Source organism: Hyperoodon ampullatus (assembly GCF_949752795.1).
Source record: "Hyperoodon ampullatus genome assembly, chromosome: 8".
Lineage (NCBI taxonomy): Eukaryota > Metazoa > Chordata > Mammalia > Artiodactyla > Ziphiidae > Hyperoodon > Hyperoodon ampullatus.
Window position 1 is genome coordinate 101,632,223 of NC_136921.1, and position 24,628 is coordinate 101,656,850.

At 63.0% G+C, this 24,628-nt stretch overlaps 2 protein-coding genes across 2 annotated transcripts; one reads left to right on the forward strand and one right to left on the reverse strand.

Annotated features, from left to right (window-relative positions):
- Nucleotides 1–2,281: 2,281 nt before the first annotated feature.
- On the forward strand, nt 2,282–24,502 carry LIMS2 (LIM zinc finger domain containing 2). The gene is made up of 10 exons (XM_079709876.1): nt 2,282–2,376; nt 7,185–7,344; nt 9,634–9,739; nt 9,864–9,984; nt 20,220–20,369; nt 21,033–21,183; nt 22,062–22,154; nt 22,745–22,793; nt 22,957–23,032; nt 23,672–24,502. The coding sequence occupies exons 2-10, from the start codon at nt 7,189–7,191 to the stop codon at nt 23,817–23,819; spliced, it is 1,050 nt and encodes a 349-aa protein (XP_079566002.1). The 5' UTR covers nt 2,282–2,376; nt 7,185–7,188; the 3' UTR covers nt 23,820–24,502.
- Nucleotides 12,769–13,848, reverse strand: GPR17 (G protein-coupled receptor 17; the record flags this gene model as incomplete). Its single annotated transcript, XM_079710209.1, has 1 exon — nt 12,769–13,848. The coding sequence occupies exon 1, from the start codon at nt 13,786–13,788 to the stop codon at nt 12,769–12,771; it is 1,020 nt and encodes a 339-aa protein (XP_079566335.1). The 5' UTR covers nt 13,789–13,848.
- Nucleotides 24,503–24,628: the final 126 nt, after the last annotated feature.

The following is a 24,628-nucleotide window of genomic DNA, read 5'->3' on the forward strand; positions in this document are numbered from 1 at the left end:
CATTCATCCGTTGATGGACACTTAGGTTGTTTCCATATTTTGGCTATTGTAAATAATGCTGCAATGAACATAGAGGTGTGTATATCTTTTCAAATTAGTGTTTTTGTTTTCTTCAGATAAATACCCAGAAGTGGAATTGCTGGATCATATGGTAGTTCTATTTTTAATTTTTTGAGGAACCTCTATACTGCTTTTCATGGTGGCTGCATCAATTTACATTCCCACCAACAGTGCAAGAGGGTTCCTTTTTCTCCACATCCTCACCAATACTTGTTATTTCTTGTCTTTTCGATAATAGCCTTTCTGACAGGTGTGATATCTCCTGGAGGTTTTGACTTGCGTTTCCCTGATGATTAGTGATGTTGAGCATATTTTCATGTACCTGTTGGTCATCTGTATGTCTTCTCAGCAGTTTTTCTTGCTCTCTGGGTTACTGTAAGTCTTTGGTTAATTTACAGAGTTCTGAAAAGGGTGATGCTGACATTCCTTGCTAGTTTTTTCGTTGTTTTTATGGAAAGACAAACTTTCAGAGGTCCTTATTCTGCCATTTTTGCTGACATCATTCTTACTGTGTTTTTGCAACTGGGTTCTCTGGAGCCAGAATGCTGGCTGGGGATCCCAGTGTGACTGGTACCTCCACCCCCACTGGGAAGAGGGGCCTAGGCCCTAGGCCATCGACTTGAAGCTGCTCTAAGAAAACTCTCTACACTAGCTTTCTCAAGCATTCATCTCTCTACATCAGCAGGTGGGAGGTGATCCTTCTACTTGTTGGCTCCAGGCTCAGCTTCTCTCTGCCCTTTAGCCCCTGGGGCCACCTTTAAGAAAATATTTGTTGAATTGATCAGTGCTTGGTACCTTTGGAGTTGAGCTGCTTTGACAAACTATACTGCACCCAGTGCTTGTAGTCATCTGGCCGTGTTTGGGGCTTGACCCCCAGGGTAGTTAATGAGTACATACTTCCTCGTGTTTGGATTTACTGGATGACGTGTGTTCTTCGGTGTCTGGGACTGGCATCTGAGTCTCGATGGATCCCCTCAGTTTCCTCCTGCCCCAGTGTTGGAGGACCAGCACCCTGGAATGATGGAAGGCAGAGGAAGATACTGCTCATGCTTCCTGACCCCGCTAGAAAGGTTTCTCGGGGAAGTGGAATCTATGTTATAGATTTCTGTGCGTGCTCCGCATCCTTATTTAACGCTGATTGTGGTGCCTGCCCGGCCAGCAGCGGCCACAGTTCAGATGCTGGCCGTGGGTGTTTGCACTTAGATCACAGTAACCCCGCCAGTCCCTTTAGGTAAAAAGGCATGGAAACGGTGCCTTCCTGGTGGTCTTCCATCAGAGGCTGCTGCTTCTGCTCTCCGTGGTGAGCCGGGGGGCTCCCTGCCCTCTAGCTTTTGACAGTGTGGACCTCTTTTGGGGTGGATGGTTATTTGTTGGCCAGATCCAGGGACCGGGCTGCCCTGGTCTGGGTCTCCTAGGGGGCTGTAGGTTCTCAGGGAAGGGAACAAGGCAAACGTGGGCCTGTGTGGGAATCCCTCATCAGCTTCTTGACTGTTTGCAGGATTCCTAAGCTGGCTCAGTCCCATACTGCCCTCCTCAGATGACTGTACCATCGTCAGCATGTCCAGGGGGCTTAGGGTTTCCTCAGAGGCTCCTGGCAACCCGGGATCTCCAGGCATCCTGCCCTGCCACTGTGGACTGGACCTCTCACCTCAGTGCTCTTTGGGATCTTCCAGCGTGTTCCCTCCCCAGCCTGGACCCAACCCTGCCAGCCTCAGCTTTCACTGTGCTGCCCCCGCGGCGGGAACAATATCCTTTCTATTCGGAGTTGACTCTGCTGCCCTTTGGAGATCGCAGTGCGTAACGTGAGCTCCTGTGCAGAGGGGTGGGGGCCGAGGCGCCCCCCGCACGCCGGGCGTCCGGCCGCCCAGCCTGGCCGTTGGTGGCTGCCCGCCGCCGCACCTGCCCTCCGAGGCTGGGGTCCGACGGCCGGTCGGAGCAGGCGGCCGGCGACGCGCCGGCAGGAGGAGGCCCGCGCCATGGCCGCCCGGCTGGGCGCGCTCGCCGCGTCGGGGCTGTACCGGCGGCGCCAGCACCGGCAGAGCTCGCCGCCCGCCGCGCCCGGGTAGGTGGCCGGGGGCAGGGCGGGGGCGCGGGGGACAATGGCCGGAAAGCTGCCGCCGCAGGCCTTTCCTCGGACGCCCGTCTGGCCCTTCCGACGGCGGCGGCGGCGGCCCGGCTGCCCCGGGCGTGAGGACAGCGCCTGGCGCGGCGGCCATGGGGGGCAGGGCGCGGCTTAATCCAGCCGGGTTTGCTGTCCTGGGATCAGCAGTCTTGGGCAGGGCGCTGAGGATGGGGCGCTCAGATAAATTGCCTGAGGTAACCGCCACGACTGCTTTCAGACTCGGATCGCTTTCTGGCCGCTTTCTAGATGAGCACCCTGGGTGGTCAGGGAACGCGCGGGACATCACCCATCCAAAAAGTGGCTAAGCTGTGACGTGAAGCCAGGGTGGAGGGACTCTAAAGCCTGGACTGCTTTATCCCGGGGAGAGCTGCCAGTGTGGACAATGAGGAGAGCGTCCTTTGGGACTGGGAGGGGGAACCTGTGGGTACGGGACGACCTCAGGGCATCTCCCAGGATGTGTTAGCCTGGGGCGGGGAGGGCCTGCGGGGGCACTTACATGGTGGAGCCCCCGGAGTGAGGGTGGGGCCGGGGGAGGGGCTCCTGGACGTGTTGAAGTTGCAGGGAGTGGGAGCGGTGAGGGCTGTGGGCTTGGGGTCTTTGGCATCAAAAAAGCAGGTGGGACCCCCGGAGGCGTCGGGGAGGAGCTGTGGGAAGGATGTGAGGTTTGCGAGGAGCGGGTGGGGATTCAGGGAGGAGACAGAGCAGCCGTCACAGAGGTGGGCGGCCTGGGGGCCTGGGAGGAGAGCGAACCCGGAGGCTGATGCTCCGCGGGAAACGTGCGCCCCACTGTGTGCTCACGGTGCGCGCATGGCCAGGGCAGCCTTCTGGAGCGGGGCTGAGGGTTGAGCCCTCAAAGGCGTCTGGGAGGCCGTCAGGTGGGGAGCAGGCGGGATACCTGTTGTAGCCGGGCTTGCACCTGCGTCCGTGTCTCAGGCCCCTCACCGGGGGCTGCACCAGGATGGGCACTGGACAAGCCCACTGCTGCGGTGGGGAATCGGAGCGCGGGAGGCCAAGTGACTTACCTGAGTGAACGGGAACCCTCACCGGTTGGCCTCTGGATGACCGTGGACATCTGTGGAGTGAGCCGGGAGGGGGCGACCAGGGCCCTGGTGGGCCAGAGGCCAAGCTGGAGGCCGGTTTCACTGTATGGATGCAGCACAAGAACTTGGCCCAGATGAAAGGAGGGCAGGGCTGATAGTGAAGATCAGGCCTCAGGAAAGTCCCGTGCACACATGCATGCACATACGTTCATATGCTAACCTCAGCTTGGTATTTCTTTGAGCTTCTGGCTTGTGACTGACTGCTGTGCGGGATCACCTGGCCTCAGCGACACGGACTCACCCTCGAGTGTGCAAAGGCCCCTGTGGCCAGCCCCTACCTATTCCTGGGCCCTCACGCTGGCTTTCTAGGCTCTGGTGGGTGGGAGACTGGAGTGGGGGTGGTCTGGGGTTGCTGAAAAAGCAGTCGTGAATGGTCATGCCTGTGTGATGCCACCAGGAGCTGAGGGGACGAGAGAGCACGGGTCCAATCCCTTGTGACCTCAGCAGGTTTCTGACCCTCTCTGCACGTCAGTTTCCTTATCTGGAACCAGCAACCTCCCCTCCCGAGGACCTGGCTCAGAGAGGACTCCCTCCAGCCCACCCCAGGCTAGAACTCAGTGACGTCTTGCAACAAATAGGCTTGCATCGGTTGTCAAGATTGAGAGCCTTTGGGGTGCCGCGGAGGGTTGGAGAAGGGTACGGGGTAGGTGGGGGTGACCACCTCCCTCCTGCCCCACCGGCTGCCCCAGCCCGTCTCAGGGAGTGGGCTCTTCTGTGATGGCACCCCCGTGGCCCCTGCTCGGGAGCACAGGTGTGCCCCCCCGCCCCCCAGCTCTGGGGTTTGGCCTCTAGGTGGTGGCTGTGCCCTCGGCAGTGTTTGTGTGCTGTCCAACCGGGGCGGGGTGGCGGTGTCTCCCTGCGGGTAACCGGGCAGACTGTGCTCCCGGCTCTTGGGTGGAATGTGTGAAGGAGGACGTGGCATGTGCGTCTCCCTCCTTTGTCCCCTCAGGGAGCGCTGCTGGGCCGGGGCGGGGGTCCCTGAGCTGCCGGCAGCAACCGCTCTGTATCCAGCGCTTGGCCGGCCCTCCGCGCGCTGTACGTATGCTGCAGGCAGCGAGTTCTTCGCTTCAGCTCTGCGGGGCGGGTCCTGCTCCGGCGACCTCTTTGCAGATGAGGAAATGAGGCCCCTAGGAGCTGGCACCTTCTTCCAGGTGCACAGCTGGGGGCTAGGTCTGTCAGGGTTTAACCTCGCGGGGTGGAGCCCGGAGCGGCCTCCTCCTGCAGGGGACAGCTGGCATTTTCTCTGACGGGGCTGTGGTCCGGCTGTCCAGCATGTGAGCACATCGGCCCATTCGTCTGCCTTCGGCCAGTGGGCTGGGGTGTTCTCTGTGGTCCGGAGCAGGGGCCGTGGGGATGCAGCCACAGAAGTGACGCCGGGGGTGCATCTGGCCGAGACCTGGGCTGGGGCAGCCGGTGGGGCAGGGGGGAGGTGGTCACCCCCGCACCCCACCTGTCTGTGCCGGGGCTTATTGCGAGGTGTGTCAGGGACAGATGGCAGAATCCTTGACCTGAGACTCCCAGGGGCCCAGCCAGGGAACTAGACCCAGACCAGTGAAGGGCCAGCTGCTCTTCTGGGGGCTGGCTGCTGTGGTGACAGCGTGGAGACGCAGTCCCTGAATGTCTGCCTTGCGGGGAGGCCGGAGTTCTGAAGAGGCAAACCGAAGATGGGCCTGCTGTGCACTCGCTTGGTTAGGGTCCAGAGGTCTGGAACAATCTGGAAGCCTGGGCCTGCACTTGAATTCTTGTTTTGGCTTCATTTTCTGGGTCCTTTCAGTGGGGAATTCCAGGCTCAGAGTCACAGGATTTCCTGTTGATTTCTGACTACTCCAAGACCTGCCAAGGTCTTGTTCGTGGCCAGGCACTGGAACTTCCTCCCAGACACCTTGGGTATGTGCGTTTGGAGAGAACAAGGCCTCCAGGTTCACAGTGTTCTCGGGACAGGAAACCATGCCCGTGCTGACAGAGTCCAGCCCAGCCCATGGCGACTGGTCAGTCCCTGCCCTGTCTGTTCCGCCCTGTGACGATCAGCAGGGAGCTGGAAAGCAGGGTGGTGGCCACTGTGCACAGAGCCTCCCTGTCATCTTGGGCTCTGCTCATCCCTCCTGCCACCGTCCTGCCTCCTTGCCCCTTTGGCTTAAATATGGATGCAGGAGACGGCTTTGGTCCCCCAAGTATACCTGGGGGCAGGCAGAGGTCCACTTGCCTGGCAAGACTTGCCAAGGAGCCTACCGGCCCTGCCCTTGCCACGAGGGCTCATCCAGCAGAGCAGAGAGGAAGTCCTGCCTGGGTGCCCCAGCCCGGCTTCCAGTCCGTGTCCACGTGGCAGCGACCCTCCGCTAGACCCACTGTCCACACCTGGACCCCTGACAGGCAGAGCCCTCTCCCACCTCCTGGGCTCATCGCACCTAGGGACCCCGGCACGAGCGTTGCTCGCTTGAGAATTCTCCTCCCGGTGCTGTGGCCGTGAGGGAGGGGTGGGCTTCAGCATCCCGGGAGGCGGAACAGGCTGCAAAGATGTTCTCGGGAGACGTGCCGCGTGCCACCGTACGCGTCTACGCGATGTTGACAACTGGTTACATCTCTCCTCACTGAGCCTGACCTACCTTCTGTGCCCACCCAGTTGACATGAGACAAAGTCTATTTGCCGCCCTTGTAGCCAAAGGCACAGGCATCAGGGTGCTGGGTGTTTGTAGAGACTGTCGGGGCTGACAGCCAGGCTCCTCCAGCCTGAGCCTTGGGGCCCCAGCCTGGAGCCAGCACACATCTGTCTGTGTGGCCATTTCCCCTGTAGTTTAGCTCGGATTCCACGCCTCGCGGCGGGATGCCTGCCGCTTCTGCGGGGACAGCAGTTGCCCCCCATGGACGAGGAGGTCCGCCCCCCACTCTGCTCCCATCCCCAGTATTCACAATCTCACCTTCCCCGTGGTGGGGTGCTTGTATGTTTTGGGGGCGCAGGTGATTTGAAACTAAGTCGTGGTGCAGGGGAAAGAGCCATTGAAGTCGGACCAAACTGTGTTCAAATCTGGACGCTGTCCTCTGCTCTGTGAGTTTGGGCAAGTTACTTAACCTCTCTGAGCCTTAGGAAAGCAGGGTGGCCTCGGGGATTAAATAAGTGTGTAAAAACCGAGCCGCTCCCCTGTGTCTGCCGAGTGCCCCTGACACCTCAAGAGATGGCCCAGCACTGCGACTGAGCAGCCTGGGGGTCCGGTCAGTGACACTGACAAGCACAGCGCCGTCCTCTGCGGGCTTACAGTGGGTCAGGCACCCTGCTGAAAGCCTGTGTGTCCGTCATCTAACAGCCTGTAACCCGTGGCCACGGCCGTTGACTAGGTTCCTTCCACGGCTGGGCGTCAAAGCGAGGGCCAGCCTCGGCCGCCCTGTGAGTGAGAGCGCCAGACTTGAGCCGTGACTGCTCTGACCGGCCTGAGCCCGGCGACGGCCGGGCCTGTGCCTGACCCCCTGTGTAGGGCACGGGGGGCTGCAGGGTGTGGGGGAAGGTCGGGGCCCCAGAGTTGGGCGGGGGACCGGTTCTGATGTCTGCTTTGCCTCCGCCCACTGTGGCCCTGGTGGTGGGCGGGTCACTCTCTCCAGGCCTCCGCTTGTCCATCTGGGAGATGGAGGTGCTGCGCTGGCCTCGCAGGGTTGTCATCTGGGAAGGCCACCGTGGCCTGGCATGCGCTGGCACCTAATGTGCCCAAGGCACAAGGTAGCTGCAGGGATGGGTGACAGCCACGCGGGGTGACCCAAGCCGGTGCCGGGCAGCGTGGCCCCAACTGTGTGACTCAGTCCCTGTGGTGCCAAGGCCGACCCGGGGTGAGGACAGCGCTGTCTTCACCCCAGAAAGCGTGTCCATCGAGTGTGGCCCTCAGGCCCTGACGTGCCCGTTCCTTCTTCCCGCACAGTAACATGTCCAATGCCTTGGCCAATGCCGTGTGCCAGCGCTGCCAGGCCCGCTTCGCCCCCGCAGAGCGGATTGTCAACAGCAGCGGAGAGCTGTACCACGAGCACTGCTTCGTGTGCGCCCAGTGCTTCCGGCCCTTCCCCGATGGGCTCTTCTACGAGGTGAGGATGCTCCCCGGACCCTCGCCGCTGCCTTCTCAGAGCCTGAGCCCCGGGCCCAGCTCAGGATCTGCCCTCTGGCAGCCTGTGGGCCATGCCTGGCCATGGTCCCCTTGTGAAGGATGAGGCAGACATGCCAGCCCTTGAGCCGAGCGGTGCTCCTTGGGGACCTTGCTGGCCACAGCTCGGGGCCCCATCCCTTACCTGTGAGATGTGAACAGTGTTCTCCCAGTGGCCATGGGTGCTGAAGGAGAGTCACCGTTCATCCTGGCACCTCTGGGCAGATGCTGGAGAGCCCTGGGGTGCAAACGCCCTGCCTTGGTGGCACTTACCCTCCCTGGGGTCAGGCAGTAAACATAACCCACGTGTATCAGATGGCGCTAAGTGCTCTGGTTGTAAGGCATCTCGGGGTGGGGGGTGGTGATCAGGGAAGGGAATGTCTGAGCAGACCTGAAGGAGGAGGGAGCAGCGTGTACCTGCAGGAAGAGCTCTCGGCAGAGGGCACAGCAAGGGCAAAAAGGCCCTGAGGTTGGAGCATGCAGGTATTGAGGAGCAGTGGGGGGCCGGTGTGATGGAAACAGAGCAAAGGAGAGGGAACAGAAGAAGACGAGAGTGGGGAGGCAGATTTGCTTGGCTCCGTGGGCCTTCGTGGGGCCTTAGGCTTTCCTTCTGGGAAGGGCAGGAGCCACTGCAGGGTCTGGAGGGGAGAGGTCACATTGTCTGACCTTAGAGAAGGACCTCTGGTTGCTATGCTGAGGAGAGACTGTGCAGCGGGGACAGAAGCTAGGAGAACAGGTGGGCCCAGAAGCCGATTATTTCGGTAAATCCAGATGGAAGTGAAGGGGCCTACACTGGGCTGCACTGGGTCACAAGAGCAGATTGTGAAATTTTCAGCAGTCTTGCAAGCCGGTTGTTAAACACAGCCATTATTAAAAGTTAAATGCTATAAACATACAATGAGATAAAACTATGAAAAACAAAGGTAACATTCATTTTGCTGTACAGTAGAAACACAACATGGTAAAGCAACTATACTCCAATAAAAGTTAATTAAAAAAAACAACAAAGGTAACAGATACTCAAAACTCACCACTTCCTAATTACTTTATTACATTTCACGATCAGCTATGCCTTTGAGGTTATGATTTGTTATTATGCCTCTGTGCTGGAAACACTGTACCATGGTGGCTACTGACGTCTCTTCTCAGCTCCATGCGGAGGTCTGTTGGTAGCTTGACATTGACCACGGGTGGGAATATTTATACCACAGAAATCAGCAAACGCTACAAGGCAGCCTCAGAGCCAGTTGTGAAATGTTTACCAGCACACCAGGGCAGTGCTCAGAGGCTGGATAGATTTCCAAGCTGATGGGACGGGCTGGTAGATGGCTGTGGGGTGTGTGATCTGCCTGGCAGAGTAGGAGTTGCTGTTGCCTGTGGTGCCTCCTGGGAAATGCTGGCCGATGATGGAGGCGGGGGTGGTGGGAGGGGAGATGTGGGCAGGGCGCTGTGGATGTGCCTACGACAGTTTAAATTCCTGCCGCCTCGGAAGGTCACTGGCTAGGGCTCTAGCCAGGTGCAGCTTAATAAGACGCTTATTTTAGAGAACAGGGGAAAACCAAATACAATTATCAAGGGAGAAGAAAGCAGAGGCTTTCTTGGGGCCACACTTGGGGCTAGTGCGAGGGCCCTCCTTGCCCAGACAGATGGGGACAGCGGCTGCAGGACTCCCTTGCCCCCCTTCCTGTGTCCCCCCTTCTGTGTCCCTTCCCTGGGTCTTTTGTGGCCCCTGGGGGAATGGACTTCTCACACAGGAAACAGGGCCAAGGGACACACAGAATTCAAACTCGCTCCCCGCCCTCCCCAGCCTGACGTTCCGCCCCCAGCCCTCAGCTTGTTCCTGAGACCAGCAGGGCCAAGGTCTTCTGCAAGCAGCAGGGGCCCTTTGAGGGGCCGGCCTTGCTGAGTTGCCAGCTTCTTCGAGGCCCCTCGCTTTGCACTCCCCCCATGTCGAACAGGCCAATCCCGTCCCACTTCCAGGCCTTGCACGGGCAGCTCACTGTCTGGAATTCCTTCCTCTCAGAACGCCCAAGCCCTGCTGCCTTTCCACTTCTCATCACCTCCTCCAGGAAACCTCCCCGCCCGCCCCAGCTTCCTGTGGTGGTAGCAGGTGCACAAAGTGGGGTGTTTGTCCAGCCTCCCCGAGGGCAGGTCCTCACCCAGCAGGCCGGCCGGCGCAGCTTGGGGGATGACAGTGCCTTCCTTGTCCTCTGTCCACTGGCCCCGTTTGCAGCTCGAAGGGCGGAAGTACTGCGAACACGACTTCCAGATGCTGTTCGCTCCGTGCTGCAGGACCTGCGGTAAGGGCCGCACAGGCCTCGGCGCTGCCTGGGAGGCGGGTGGGCAGGGAGCTCTGCCTTTCAGAGCAGTGGCCTTGGGCTCCCGCGGGCGCCACCCTCCCGGCTCTGGGAGGGGGCCGCGGAGGGGAAGGGCACGAGGCGAGCAGGAACCTCTCTCCTCCAGGCGAGTTCATCATCGGCCGCGTCATCAAGGCCATGAACAACAACTGGCACCCCGGGTGCTTTCGCTGCGAGCTGTGTGACGTGGAGCTGGCCGACCTGGGCTTCGTGAAGAACGCAGGCAGGTGAGATGGGCCCCTCATCGCAGGCCCAGGCCCGGCCCGGGCGCTGCAGGCTGCGGGTGGGGCTGCCGTGCCGCCCCGTCCCTGCGAGGCAGACGGGAGAGCCCTGTCCAGTGTACGGGTGAGGACGGAGCCTGGAGAGAGTGAGGGACGGTGAGTCGGGGGCCACCCCAGGCTCAGGGCTGTTCCTGGGAGCAGGCTGACAGCATACAGCAAGGAGGAAGGCGGCCCAAGCGGGTGCTGTTGGTGCAGCGGAAGGATGAGGAACTCTGAGTCAAGCTCCTGCCTGCCTGGCCACCCACAGTGCTGACCCCAGCCGTCCACCTCCGTCCTCACGCCCCACGAGCGCTGCTGGAGAGACAGCACTCAGCTGGGGCCCAGGTTTCCTCAGCAGGCTAAGCTGTCACCTTCCACGAAGACTTGCTCTTTTCTCCCCGCCTCCTACCCCCCGCCCACTGTCCCAGCACCCTCACGCCCACAGCCAGGACCTCCCCTCCCCCTCCCCGAGGGATGGGCACCCCTGCCGCCCGGCATCTGTGCGGCCCCACTGCCTTGTCAGAGGGGGGGCCGTGTCCCTGCACCCCAAAGCCCTGCTCACTCCACACACCCTCTCCAGCGGGGGCTCATGGCTCTGGTCCGCTCTCTCCCTTTCTAAGGGCTCAGGCTTGGTGGCCCCCAGGGTTCAAAGCACCCTCTGAGCCTTCTTTCCACAGCGATTCCCTGCAGCCCTCCCCAGCCCACCAGCCGGGTCCTCCTGTCTGCTCCCCGCCGCCCAGGCTGGTCAGTGTCCCCGCGGCCTTCACGGCAGCCCCCGCTCCTCTCTGGGCACCCAGGCCCCCGTGTTCTGGGAGTTTCCTCCTGCTTCACGGCTGCGCTGTCCCTCTCCTCTCCTGGCTCACTTTCCTCCGCCCGTCTCTCCATCTTGGGCTCCCCTGGGGCTCTGCACTGGGCCCAAAGCCCCGGTGCCTCACATGGTGAGTGTGTGCTGGGCAATCCAGATGTCCGCCTCCACCCCAGACCTCTCCCAGAGTACCCCACTGCCCACATGCCAGCTCCACTTGGTGTCCAGAAGGCACCCCAAATGCCACAGAGCCCAACCAACCGACTCCGAGTTTCCCCTCTGCCGACAGCCAGGCCTCAGGGAAGAGCAGGCCTGCCTCATTAGCAGCGCCCTAGCTGTCCGTCTCCCATGCCCTCCCGTCTGGGCACTTGTCACATTCTCTGGTGCCTGTCGAGCGCCCCTTCCTGGCGCCGCCGTGGTGATCTCGCCCGTCTGCCTGCCCCACCAGAGACGTGTGTTGTCCGTCTTGGTGTCTGCGGAGCACTCGGTAGCAGCCTGGGTACTGGGTGCGGATCTGAGAGACCATCGGGGGGCAGACAGTGCAGCGGGGCTGGGGAGGGCCCATGCTGGTCCGTGGGGTCACCTGCCGGGTGTGGGCCTGAGCCGCAGCTCATGCTGGGACCCCTGCTCCGGTGCTCTGCTGGAAAAATCCAGAAGAGGCTGGACGTGCTCAGGAAAGTAAAGTATCGCTGTGATGAAAGGAGTGCGGGGCCCTACACGCACCCTCCAGCCCAGGTCGGCGCTCTGAAGCCCACGGGGCAGAACTTCAGAGTCTGCGCGGGGCAGGCCCACCGTAGGGCCACCAGAACCACAGTCCACACTGCTGCCTTTGCCTCCGCTTTGCCATTCTTGGGTCAGAGGGAAGAAAAGTTCTGGGGAGGGAGTTGTGTTAACCAAACAGAATAACCTTCAGTTATTAAAGTACAGTTACGTTTATGATCAGTATAATCAAGTACAAGAAAGGACCGGTGAGGGCGATCAGGCCACCCTATAAGCAAAACAGCTCAAAGCTTGGCCTGCCGGGACTGGTTGAAGCCTCTTGGGAAGGAGTGGGGCTCTGCCCCTGCTGGGTCTGGGTTAGTGGGAGACGGGTTCACAGGCCCGGCCTTGCCCTCCCTGCCACCCGGCGGCGACAAAGCTCAGCTCCCTGTGACCGTCCACCCATAGCGTGTGTTCCACGGGGACTCGGGAGGGACTGGGCAAGTGCCGAGAAGCCCTGGGGATTGTCAGGCACGTGCAGGTCTGTGTGTGGGTTTCTGGCAGGAGGGATGGAGAGCTGATGTGCCTCACAGGCCCCGCCCGTGTTGCTGGCTGTCACCTGGTGACCACCCTGAAATGTGCTTACAGTGTTGGGTTCTAATTTATAGCTTGTGTCCCCTAAACGCAGAGTTCTTTGGCAAAGGTGCCACAAAGGAACCTCAAAGCACCTTGCACTTGAGAGAAAACCTTTAGACTCCCCCACCCGCCCCCGCCCAGCTTCCAGTGCCTCCTCTTCCGGTGGGCCGTTTGCAGCTGTCTCCCGCGTCCTCTCTGCAAAGCTTCACCTCCGCGCGTTTCTGTCTGTCGGGGGAAGGAGGCCCGGAACCTCGCAGGCTGCCCTTGGGAAAGAAAGACGCTCATTGTTCAGGAATGTTTCTGGCCTCCGTGCCCCCTCAGCAGGGGGTGAAGTTGCTGAGTGCCTCGTAGCTGTGAGTGAGCAGGGCCAGTCTCCGCAGGGGGGTGGCCGTCTGGTCCCTTCTGTTCTCCCTGTTCAGGGATTTGCATGGCAGAGAAGACAGAACTCAGCGCCGGGTGATGAGTTCGGGCCTCGGAGCAGGTGGTGGGGGCCCGCTGAGGCTGCGGTTTGTTTTCTCGGGGCCGCTGGGCGGAGGCGGGCTCCTCCTTGGTGGTGAGTCTGAGGGGTGGTCCTTGTGGACGAGGCGGTGCTCAGAGCGGTGGCCCCCGGCTCACAGCTCCGACCTGGCGCTCAGCGAGCTCTCGTTGGTCTTCCCGTCGGCGCTGGGGGGCGGCCCCGGGAGCCTCTTGCCGCACAGCAGGCTGCACAGGGCGTCTCGGAACTTCTCGGCCACGAAGAAGTACATGATGGGGTCGAGAGCGCCGTTGAGGCTGCTGAGGCAGGACGTGATGCGGTTGCCGAGCGCCAGCGCGCGCTGGGCGGCGCACGAGGCGCGGTGGCCGCGGTAACGCAGCACGTAGACGGAGCGGTGGACGTGGTAGGGCACGAAGCAGACGAGGAAGATGGCCAGCACCGCGGCGATCATGCGCACCGCCTTGTTCTTGAGGCGCCGTTCCACGCGTGGGCCCTGCCGCAGGCTGCGGATGATGAGCAGGTAGCAGGTGACCGTGGTGACGAACGGGAAGGTGAAGGCCACGGCCAGAGACGCAAAGGCGTGCTGGGAGGCTTTCTCCCTGTACAGCTGCAGGCAGACCACCGTGCGGTTGGTCCGCACCGTTTGTGGGCTCACCAGCAGCGGGGCCATGGCCACGGCCACCATCACCCAGAGGAAGGCGCAGGCCAGGTGGGCGTGGAGGGGCCTGCGGAGCTTGAGGGACTTGACGGGGTGCACGATGGCCAGGAAGCGGTCAGCGCTGATGCAGGTGAGAAAGTAGATGCTGGCGTACATGTTGAGGTAGAAGAGGAAGCCGGTGAGCCGGCACGGGATCTCCCCAAACGGCCAGTGGCTCCCCGAGAAGTGGTAGACAAGGCGGGTGGGCAGGACCAGCACGCAGGACAGGTCGGCCACGGCCAGGTGCATCAGGAACACGTTGGCAGGGGTGCCGGACTTGTGGTCCCGGACAAAGAGCCACAGGGCCAGGGAGTTGCCAACAAAAGCCAGGATGAAATCCAGGAGGTAGAAGGAGGCAAAGAGGACGTTCTCCAGCGGCGTCTCTTGGCCACATTGCTCCGTGGGGGCCAGGGAGGAGTTGGCCATCAGGCCTGGGGAAGCCACCTCAAGGCCATTCATGCTTTAGCTGGAGGTAGAGCCCGGGGCTGAGCCTGGAGGGAACAAGCAGACAGGCCCTGGAGAGCCTGCGACCGGCGGGGCATCACCCTCTGCAGACATGAGCCCTCGGAAGCCTGCGGTACCTGCCGGCCCCAACCCTGTTCCACGCTCGGCATTGCCTCAGGGGCCACTGAGGACACCTCTTGGGTCCATCTGGGGGTGGGCAGGCATCACAGGCTCTCTGAACTTCAGCAGGAAGCAAAACCAAAACCAGGGACTGGGTGCTAAGCTGCTGATGGGGCCGGCTCCCCACTGTGCAGCCACGTCCCTACAGGGCATGTGAAGGCCCTGGCTGGACCCTGGTGACCCGGAAGGCCACCTCTCAGGCCTGGGGGATGGAGTCAGCACCACAGGGAGAGCGTGGTGACCCGTCTGTCTGAGGCTCTGGGGGGTGCGAGGGTGGGGGAAGGAGCCCCACGTTTTCTGTCCCTTTCCCCTGTGTGCTGTCTGAGGGGCGGGGTGCACGGGGCCCCTGAGCCCCACTTCTCATGGGTGGGTGGGCGGGTCACCTATTCCTGAGGGCCCGGTGTGTGGAGCTCGACCAGCTTCTCTTCAGCCTCAGGAGAACCCTGCGCGCCCCTCCCTGACCCGCCTGCCCACCGGCTTCCCCAGTTCTCCCAGCACCCGGCACCTGGCACCCGCCACAGGAGGGCCTGGCTGGGAATGCAGTGTCAGAGTGTCAGGGGGGGCAGAGGCCTGCTCTGTCTGCCGGCACCTGGAGGCCATCCGGGCCTGGATCCCAAGGTCTCTTGAACTTTCTGGACTTAGCCCACCAGCCCCACAGTAGGCATCTTCATGAGTGGAGACCCGTGTTTTAGAAAGCCCTTGGGCCCCAGGCCTGCAGCGGGTATTTTACCACCCAGGGTAGTTTAACTACCAAGAGGCGGATTCTTTCCCAGGAGAGGAAGAGCCATTTCTCCCAGAGGTGGAGAGACCTGCCAGGGTCTTCTGGCCAAGATCTGCAGCCCCAGAGAGGCCCGGGGCCCAGGGAGGCGGCCTGTCTCTGCCCGGCCTCGCCCGCCTGGTTTACCTACACCTGAGGGGCCGCGCAGCTCGGAGCCCTGCCGGCCTTGCTAACAAGCCATTTCTGTCTGCTGACGCCAGGTCTGAGTGGGTGACCTTTGCTGCTGCCCCAGCAGACAGAGTAACAGGTTCCTATTTTGATTTTGGTCAACTCGGGAGATCCAGAAAGGAGAGGGGCGGTCCCTAACACCCCGCCTCCCTCGCCAGGCCTGGGACCCGGGGGTGTGGGCAGGAGAAGGCAGGACAGCCGGGCCAGAGCGCCCTCTCTGCACACCCCACACAGTCCACAGCCCCGAGCGGGGGTCGGTTTCAGCCTCGCGTGCCCCTGCCTGCAGCGCAGCTTCTGGGGCTCCCCTGAAGCCCCGCCCCCAACACCTCCACTCCCTGCCTGTGCGGTTGGGCTTCAGGGGAGCAAGAGAGGCGGGAAGCAGCAGGAAGCGGGGCGGCTTGTGCGGCGTCGTGGCCCGGCCGAGCAACAGGACCCGGAGCAAGTTGCCTGCAAACTTCTCCTGGCTCTTAGCCCTCCCCTTTCATGCCCATGATAATAGCCCTGGCGGGGCTGACAGGTGCCCCGTGGGCATGGGCACGTCAGCCCCGAGGAGGAGGCTGGGTGCCATCCCCAGGCGTGGGTACCCATAGTAGAGGGAGGGAGGGTGGTCCAGACTGCGGGGACGAGGGGCTGTCGGACCGGCAGCAGCTTCATGCCTCGTTAACCACCACAGATGGCTGCGGGTGAGTGGCAGAGAGCATCTGGCCAGTCGTCCTCAAGCCGAGGGCGGGCGCTTGCCCGATCATGTCACATTTTAATTATTGAAGGGGTCCAGGACAGTTCCCCTGCCCTGATGATGTCTCCTGGCTCCAGAGTGGTTCAGGCTGCCTGAAATTCTACTACAGGGATTATTGCCTGTTGCTCCAGGTGTGTGTGACTTGAGGGGGGTGGTCTGGAGGCCAAGTGAGGGAGGGGTCCTGTTGGAAACCTGGGGCTGGGTGCCCTCCGCTCTGGGCTGACCTCGGGCCCGGGCTGTGCCCCGCGGCGGTGCAGTCGGCACCCGGCCACTCCGTGAGGGCCACTCCCAGGTACTGACCACCTCCTCTGGCCGGCATGAGGCGGCGGGCCTGCCTGGACACCGCACACCAGTCCTGAGGGGCAGGCGTCAGTTGCCTCATTTTACAGATGAGGAAACGGAGGCTCAGCATCAGCTGACTTGCCCAGGGTCACTTGGCCAGGCGACGGCCTTGGAGTAGGAAGTCAGGTCAGGAAGACCCGGCAGGGACAGCCAACACCTCCACCTACGGCTCCTGGCTGCTAGAGCTAGCGCTGGAGTTTCCTCCCCGGCTCAGCGGCTCCCCCGGGGGCCTGACCCCAGGACCAGCGACACAGTTGGCACCACCCCTTGTTCAAAAAACAGCACAATGGTGACGGCAGAGCAGCGAACCGAGCGTGGGCCCCGCGTGCCTGCACAGGTGGCACCTGGTGGCCGGGCCAGCGCCTGGCTTCCTGCTCCCGCCCCGTGCCCTCCGCCTCCCAGGCCTGAAGGCTGCGTGCGCCGTGCTCTCTCCGGGGGCGCAGACTTGGTTTCAGAATGCTTTCAGGCTCGCTTCTGCTGTGCCGGGGTTCCTCTCCCCTCCCCCACGTTAGGAGTTTCGGTGCTGGTCCAGCCGTGCGGTCCGCAGTGGCCCCTGGTCCTCTCCGCGGGTCCCCAGAAACGCCCGCCCTCGCTGCCCCTCAGCGTGTCGCTCAGCTCGGGCAAGGCGACTGGGGTGCGTGCAGTTTGGCCCGGGCCTGGGCGGGCTTGGGGCCCCCGGCCTTGGTCAGGTGCAGGGCTTCGCCTCCGCGGAGGGGACGTGGGCGGGCCTGGTGGCGGGGGGTGGCCGTCTCCCGGGCATCGGCCGCCAGCACCTCTCCCTCCCGACTCCTCCTCTGGCCCCTCCCAGAGCTGCCTGGCTCGAGGTGAGGGGCACGGGGGCTGTCCCTGCAGCGGTGGGACCACAGGCCGGGCGCTCACTCTTCCTTTAAAAGCCCAGACAGGGAGACAGGAACACTGCCTGTGCGCTGCTCTCATTCAGAGCCGGGGCGGCCTGGATAACTAGGTCGTAGCCCGACCACGGAGAGGCGTCTCGGGGCCGGGGCTGGGCTCACGTCCCTGCCCCGCTCTGCCTCTGCCTCTGCTGGGCCTGAGCTCCCCGCCCGCCCCGCCAGGCCCTGCCCTTACCTCTGTCGGCGGGTCTGGGGCGGCGGGTGGGCTGCAGCCTGTGGGTGTGTGGTGGGCTCCGCGCAGCTGTGGTGGAGGCCGGCTGGCTATTTAAGGAGAGGAGGCGAGGCTGCAGCCCCTCGGGCCCTGAAAGGCCGCTTCATTCCTGAGGGGTCCCCTGTGTGGTGGGCCACTCCTCTGGCTGCCTCTGCTGCCGCTGGGCCGTGAATATTCCAGTGTGTCCCAGCCGTCCCCCCCACACCGCCCCCAGCTGGGCCACTGAGCGTCACAGAGGCCGAGTGTGCGACTGTCTTGGAAGCCGCAGAGTGGGCGCCGGCCGGGTGGGAGGCCTGGCTGGGACCGACAGACACAACAGGACGTTTCAGATCAGGGTAATTTCCTGGGAGGCAGGGAGGGGGCCAGGGAGGGGCTGGCCGCCATGGCAACGGGCCTGGGCGCCGAAGCCCGCACTGGCCATCGGCAGAGGGGGTCTTGTGAATGGGGAGGGTGGGAGGCCAAGGAGTCTTGTTCGGTCCAATGAGAGGGGACTCTTTAAGGACGCTTCCTTAGGGTCCTTGTGTCCTGCCCCGTATAATGGGGCCCCGTTTGGGCGAGCAGAATAAATCACGGCCTTTATCTCGAGCGGGGCCCAGCTGCAGGCTGCCTCATAATGGGGCGCTGTCTGTGCCTGTGGGGACCCGGAGGCCTGGCCCTCGCCTGTGTGGGCTCCTCCTCTGGACGGGAAGCCTGGGAAGAGGGTCGCTGCGGCCCGCCGCCCACCTGCCCCACAGCTCTTCCTGGGAGTCTGCGGGGTGTTTGGATGTTGACAGTGGCTGCTCCTGTGACGGCTCCAGCAGAGCTTGGTTCTCCCCGTCTTTCCCAAAGTGATGCATCCGGTACACAGGGAGCCGAATCACCATTCCTAATTTCAAAAGACTTCAAAAAACTTTTTAGTGACAATGTTGAAAGATGTACACAGCCATCCCTGGGAAGTACCTGCCACAAGTACTGTCTGAAATTCTTTCGCACAAACCCGTGCACTTGGGATTACTGCCCATTTTACAGACGGGGAAACAGGGGCTCAGAGAGGTGAGGTAACTGGCCAGCAACAAACCAGTGGGGTGGCCGAGCCCGCATTTGGACTCAAGCGTGTGTCACTCTGAAACTCAGGCTGTATGCGTATGTGGTTTGTTCTCTTCTTCTGTTGCAGCTCAAGTGGTAACATTCTTAGGTTCCATCTTCATTCTACCTGGGAAAAAATTCTGCAGGTTGCCTTTAGATCTGGCGCTGGGATCAGGTCTGTTGAAAAGGCGTTTCCCGTCTGGGGTTCCATCAAGGGGGCGGGACTGCTCAGTTCTGTCATGCCTGGGAGCCGGTGGGGTATGCGGCCCCCCTCCCCGCTGTGGCCCGGGGTGGCTGTCTGGGAGAACTGGCTCACGGTGACTTGAAATGTGGGAGTCTGGCTGGCTGCTGTCAGGTGACCGATGGCGGTGGTTTTAAGGGCACTGACCATCGCAACAGAATTTTGAGGAGTTGCGCTCATTTCTATATCTTTGAAACAAAAACCGTTCCGTATGGGTTGCACGTTGTCCTACTGCTAAAGAAGAGTCACCAGGAGTGGGGTTGTAGGGAATAAATGCCCTGTCTGTGGCAGAGACGCAGCAGGCGGCAGGCGTGGGCGTGGTGAGGCCCCGCCGTGGCAGGAGGCCTGGGATGGGGCTGGGGCACGGGGTGTCTGGGGGAGAGTGGGGTGGGGAGACCCCACTGGACTTCAGGGATCTGGGGACGGAAGGGAGATGGGGACTGTAGCCACGGGCCACGTCTGTGGCCCCTGGGCTGGTAGAGTGAGCCGGGGGTCCCAGGCCAGGAGAAGACCTTCCAGTCTCGGTGGCCACGTTGTCGTGGGGAGATGACACCTGCCATCCTTCCCTTCTTGTCTTTTACAATCATTCACCCACTTACGCATCAGAAGACCTGTCCTGAGCCGCTGCCCTGTGTGGGGCACACAGGGTCCAGAAGAGCACAGCTGGGAGCTGGTCAGCAGCTTAGCAGGTGGCTGCTGGGCACTCCCTCGGGCCCCGGACCCTTCACCCCGGGGAGCTAGGCCACACTCAGGGCAAGCACAGGGCAGTCCAGACCCAAACACGGTAGGAGGCACCACGGTCAAGGGCATGGAGTTGGCTGCCCGGGCACCTAGGGTCTGCCCACCTCACCTGCTTGGGGGTTCCTGAGTCTGAGAGTTACTCTCTTAAGTGGACTCCCTGACCTGCCTCTAAAAGAGGCCCGCACCGGTATCAGGTGGCCGGGAGGCTGGTGAGAGTGGGTTGGGGACCTGGAAAGTGAGGGAAGGAGGGCCCGGATGCTGAGAGCACTGGCAGACTGGGTGGCAGGTGGGGGATGGGAGCAGTGCACTGGGGCCTTTGTGCATCTTCGCCCGGGGACCCTGAATCTAAATTCCTGCCGCCTTTGAGGCCCAAGGAAACAGAAACCATGTTGATTTCTCTCTCTCGGTAGAGACCGCAGCTGTGGCCCTATGGAGGGAGTAACATCAGAAATTACTCTGAGGTCTTTACAAAAAAGACTCTGTAGTGACAGTTCCTGGGTCTGGGGGCCTCCATCTGACACAGCTGCACTTGTCTTTGGAGACAGAGGGAGCCTGTAGACGTCCGGGTTCCTCTTTGTCGGGCCGACCCCTGAGGAAGCAGGCGTGCAGGCCCAACGGGCCTGGCACTCCTTGGCCCCTGGGCTGGGCACGAAAGTCACTATACGGTCACTCGTGTGTGTTAAAAGACATTTGAAAAATAAAATGAATTTTTCAGCAAATGTCCATGAAATGTCTGCTCTCGTCCACACACGATGTCCTAGGCTCAGAAAAAGCGTAAAGAAGAAAAACACCCCATTTGCTGTACTGTCCAAACACGGCGTGCTGCTGTGTTTCCTTCTGGTCTTTGTCCCGTGCAGAGGCTCCTTTTAGAGGGTGCACCCGTGGCCCTCCCGGCCGCAGGACTGCTAGCTTGCTTTTCTGGACCACCGAGCTGAGCCCCCCGAGGCTTCCCGGCAGGCGTTCGTTCAAGCTGCGGCCGGGGACCGGGGGCGTGTTCTCCAGGGAGGTGGCCCAGGCTGCCTGGGGAGGAAGAGGAGTGGCTCTGCCCCTGACCCCCACCTCACTTCTCACAGGCACCTGTGCCGACCCTGCCACAACCGTGAGAAGGCCAAGGGCCTGGGCAAGTACATCTGTCAGCGCTGCCACCTGGTCATTGACGAGCAGCCCCTCATGTTCAAGAATGATGCGTACCACCCAGACCACTTCAGCTGCACCCACTGCGGGTAGGTGCACAGCCGGGGCCCAGCTGACTGGGAACGGGGAGAGCCGGGCGGAGGTGGGCCGGCCGCCCGGGGCAGTGATGGGGCGGGAGGGGAGCACCGGGGGGGCAGAGAGGGGCATCCGGAGAGTGGGGCTCAGTGCAAGGTAGCGTGGGTCCGGGAGGGCACTGCTGCAGGAAACGCCTCTCTCAGGGGAGGCTGACGGGAGGACTCACGGGTGAGCGAGGGCTGGGCCCCCCCGGTGAAGCCGAGAGGAGGGAATCCCAGGTGCGGAGGGTGAGCCTGAGGTGGAGCGGATGAGGGAGGAAGGAGAGGCCACGGAGCCATGCCCTCGTGCCGGCCCCAGACGCCCAGTCTGGTCTGGGGGGCGGGGGCCCGGGGAACAGATCTGTGCCGGACACAGGCCGCCTTCTGCAAGGGCCCGGTGGGAATCCTGTGCCCCGGGGCCCGTCTGGGGCACAGGAAGTCTCCAAAGAGAGCAGAGATGAAAGCAACGCCTGCCCCGGGGAAGGCGCTCTGCTGGGACCGAGCTGGTGGGGGGTGGAGGTGGTGGGTGTGTCTCAGGAAGCTGCTTCCCTGGCGCTGGAGGGGCTGGGGTGACCCTCCCAGCACGACAGGCCACAGAAGGGCAGGGTGGTCACCCGGGGGCTTCCCGCTGTCTTCCAGGAAGGAGCTGACTGCAGAGGCCCGCGAGCTGAAGGGCGAGCTCTACTGCCTGCCCTGCCATGACAAGATGGGTGTCCCCATCTGTGGGGCCTGCCGCCGGCCCATCGAGGGCCGTGTGGTCAACGCGCTGGGCAAGCAGTGGCACGTGGAGGTGAGCGAGGCCAGCCTGGACAGCAGGTGGGCGCCCCAGCTCCCGTCCCCAGACAGCCTGGCCCCGAAGCCCCTCCACACGCCCTCCAGCCCCCAGGCCATGTGGCCGGCTCCCAGCGGGGACCTTCCTCGTGGGCGCTACCCTTCCTCACCCCTGGTCTGGGACAGGTCTGTCCACGGGACCCAGGAGACTTGAGCCCACAGGCCATGGCCGGGCAGGCACAGCCCCTCCCTCCCTCCCCATCCTGGCCTTCTAGAGGATTCCAAAGTCATGAGAACACCTTGGGGACACTGGCCCAGGGTGCCCTGTGGGATTGCGGTTGACGGAGGTGGCTGCATGTCCGGCCCACCTGCAGGCGAGGTGCTCAGGTGTGTCCGACTGGCTGTTCGGGAACACTCACCCCTGCGCCGGGGGCTCTGATGGCCTTAGGGACACCACCTGGCCGGGAGGCGTGCAAGCTCGTGACCGGGCCAGCTCTGTGTCCCACAGTCTCTGCCCTGGGCGGCCTCTTGGCGAGGGTCCTGGCTCGGCCCCGGCCCCCCGGGGGAGGGTGAATCCTCACACGCCACAGCCTCCACGGGCGGAAGGTGTGCCCGGTGACTCTAGGCCTGTAGAGGTGTGCACCAGAGGCAGACGGTGCAGCCCGCCACGGCCTGGGCACCTCACCGGCCCCGACACGGGGGCCGAGGGTGCCCCATGGGCCCGGGGAGGATGCAGCGCCACCAGGGATCAGGGATGGAGTGGGGTCTGCTGACCAGGAGCAGTCCATGGAGGAGTCAGCCCAGCGAGGCCCCCCACCCACCAGCCTCCGCTTCCTGGCTGTGCGCTGGGAGGTCGCTCCAGGCCTGACACTGCCCTCCCTGCACAACCCCCCCCAGCACTTTGTCTGCGCCAAGTGTGAGAAGCCGTTCCTGGGGCACCGGCACTATGAGAAGAAGGGCCTGGCCTACTGTGAGACCCACTACAACCAGGTAGGGCCCAGGACCGGGGAGGCGGGAGCTGCGGGGAGTCGGCAGGGCGCGGGCTGGGAAGGCGGCTGTGTGAGTGGCAGGAGAGGACATGGGGCGGCCCCCGGGGGCCCCGCCGTGGGTGCTGAGGCCAGGCCTGTGAGCTCAGGGTCTCAGGACCGGGGCAGCCCTCTGGGCCTCAGTGTCCCCATTTGAGAAACGTGCCTTGTGGCCCAGGCCTGCCCCGGGCACTGAATGAGATGGCAGTGTTAAGTCCTGGGCTCTTGGGGTGACGTGTACCACCATCTCCTCCCCCCTGCCAGGCCTGGCAAAGCTGCCCAGCTGTTCTGGCACAGAGGACAGGGTTACTGCCTTGCCCACACTTGTCAGGACACGGGCGGGAGCAAAGGGGCCTTAGGGGGAGCCATGCCTCCACCTGCTGTCTTTCCCAGGAGGTAGTTCTGATGGACTCTCAGGCCTGAGGCTGTGCCCTGGCAGGAGGCCCAGGTGGCTGATGAGAGCTGCCCTTTGGGGGGTGGGTGGGGGCCACACCCCTGGCTCTGGGCTGGGGGCACGAATGCCCGCAGCGAGTTTAACACCCACTCTGTCCACAGCTCTTTGGGGACGTCTGCTACACCTGCAGCCACGTGATCGAGGGTGATGGTAAGGCCCCCGTTCCTGTGCCCCCTTCCCGCCCCAGGCCCCGTTCCCCCGCGCTCGCTGGGCTGTGGGTCCTGCAGCTGCGCGCCCAGCTGGCCCTCCGTGTGCACAGCTGGGCCTGTGGCTGGCCTGGGGGGGCCGCTAAGCCCCCATCTGCCCCTCACAGTGGTGTCGGCCCTCAACAAGGCCTGGTGTGTGCACTGCTTCTCCTGTTCCACCTGCAACAGCCGGCTCACCCTGAAGTAAGTCGTGCTGGCTCCCGGGGGTCGGGGGCCGAGGGGGGCGGAGACCTGCAGGGCATCTCCCTCCCTCCCCCTGGAGCCCGTCGGGGGCTCGCGCTGGAGCCGGCCTGCCATGGGCTCTTCCCTTCAGCGGACCTTCCCTGAACGCCCACTGTTATCAGGCCCTGGGGAGGCAGTGGGAGCAGAGGCAGCCCCAGCCCCGAGAAGGCAGGTCCAGGGACCCCCCAGGGCATGGTGGGAGGAGGAGTCTCACGAGCCTCTGCACTCGGAAGGGCGCTGGCCTCTGGGGAGGGAAGGACACTCCGGCTCAGGGAGCAGCAGGCACGCTCAGAGCCGAGGGAGCCAGACCTCACCCAGGAGGCCGAGCGGGGGAGGACAGCTGGAGCGGTGAGGTGAGGTGCGGCCCGCTTCTGAGGACAAGAGGGAAGGTTCTGGAGTTTCAGCATTCAAGAGAAGTCTCTAGGCAGAAAGGGAGGCCTGGAGGCCCGTCTCCTCGTCTCCCATGGCGTCCGGCCAGAAGGCACTCCCCGGACCTGGCCAGCTGGCGGGGTGGACAGGCTGGGGTAGGGGAGGCGGTGGGCTCTGGGCTGGGGGTCCGAGGAGACCCCGGCTCTCCTGGCCGCTGCCCCTCCTCCGCAGGAACAAGTTCGTGGAGTTCGACATGAAGCCCGTGTGTAAGAGGTGCTACGAGAAGTTCCCGCTGGAGCTGAAGAAGCGGCTGAAGAAGCTGTCGGAGCTGGCAGCCCGCAGGGCGCAGCCCAAGCCCGCGGGCCTCCAGCCCGCCTGAGAGGCCCGCCCGCTGCTCCCCGCGGCTTCGCTGCCCGCCCCCGCTGCCCGAACCTGCGGCTTCTCCCTGCCCGTCTCTCCGCTCAGCATCCTCCTCCCCCCACAAGGCATCCCGTCCCTCCCCTCCCTCCTTCCACGAGGCCAGAGGCCACGAGGCAGGAGCCTGGGCGTGGCAAGCCTGTGACACGTCCTCGTCCACAGCTTCAGCCCGAGGTCTTCCAGGGACAGAAGCAAGTAGGGCCAGGGTCACCTGGGTCGGCCTGTCCTGACCTGTCCCATCCCTGCAGGAGGCCTCGTGGCTCACATTCTGTGGCAGCTTGGCCAGCTTCCGCCCCCCGGGGCCCGGGTGTAGCCCACGGCCAGGCGGCCATCCGGACCCCAGGGCCTTGTGGGTGGGCGCCCCCGGGGAACCACCCTGCAGTCCCCTGACCACGCACGCGCTCAGCCAAGCAGGAGCCTTGTGCCCAGGCCAGGCCGGTGAGTCCTGCTTCTTCAGCCCACGCAGCAGCAGGAGGGCCCCCACTCGTCCCACCGCCAGGGCACACGCTGACTCCCCGGTGCAGCCTGGGGCCAGGAGGTGGTGGGCTCTGGTGGGCGGCTCGTTCCTGCCCTCCGGGGAGGACAGCGTGGGACCCTGGTGTTGGGACTCACACTTGCACAACAAATGAAGGCTTCTCTACACGACCCCAGGGCTTGCGTGGTTTGTGACACTGCGGTGGACACGCTGCCGCAGGGTTAGGGAGACAGACGCCAGACCGGACAGGCATCCCAGGGCCAGACTGCGCACAGAGACCCTCAGTCCTTGAAGGC

Coding starts and splice junctions, on each gene's coding strand:
- LIMS2 (XM_079709876.1), top strand. CDS start 7,189: ATGTCCAATGCCTTGGCCAATGCCGTGTGCCAGCGCTGCCAGGCCCGC. Junction 7,345..9,633: donor CCGATGGGCTCTTCTACGAG/GTGAGGATGCTC, acceptor CCCCGTTTGCAG/CTCGAAGGGCGGAAGTACTG. Junction 22,155..22,744: donor GTGAGACCCACTACAACCAG/GTAGGGCCCAGG, acceptor CTCTGTCCACAG/CTCTTTGGGGACGTCTGCTA.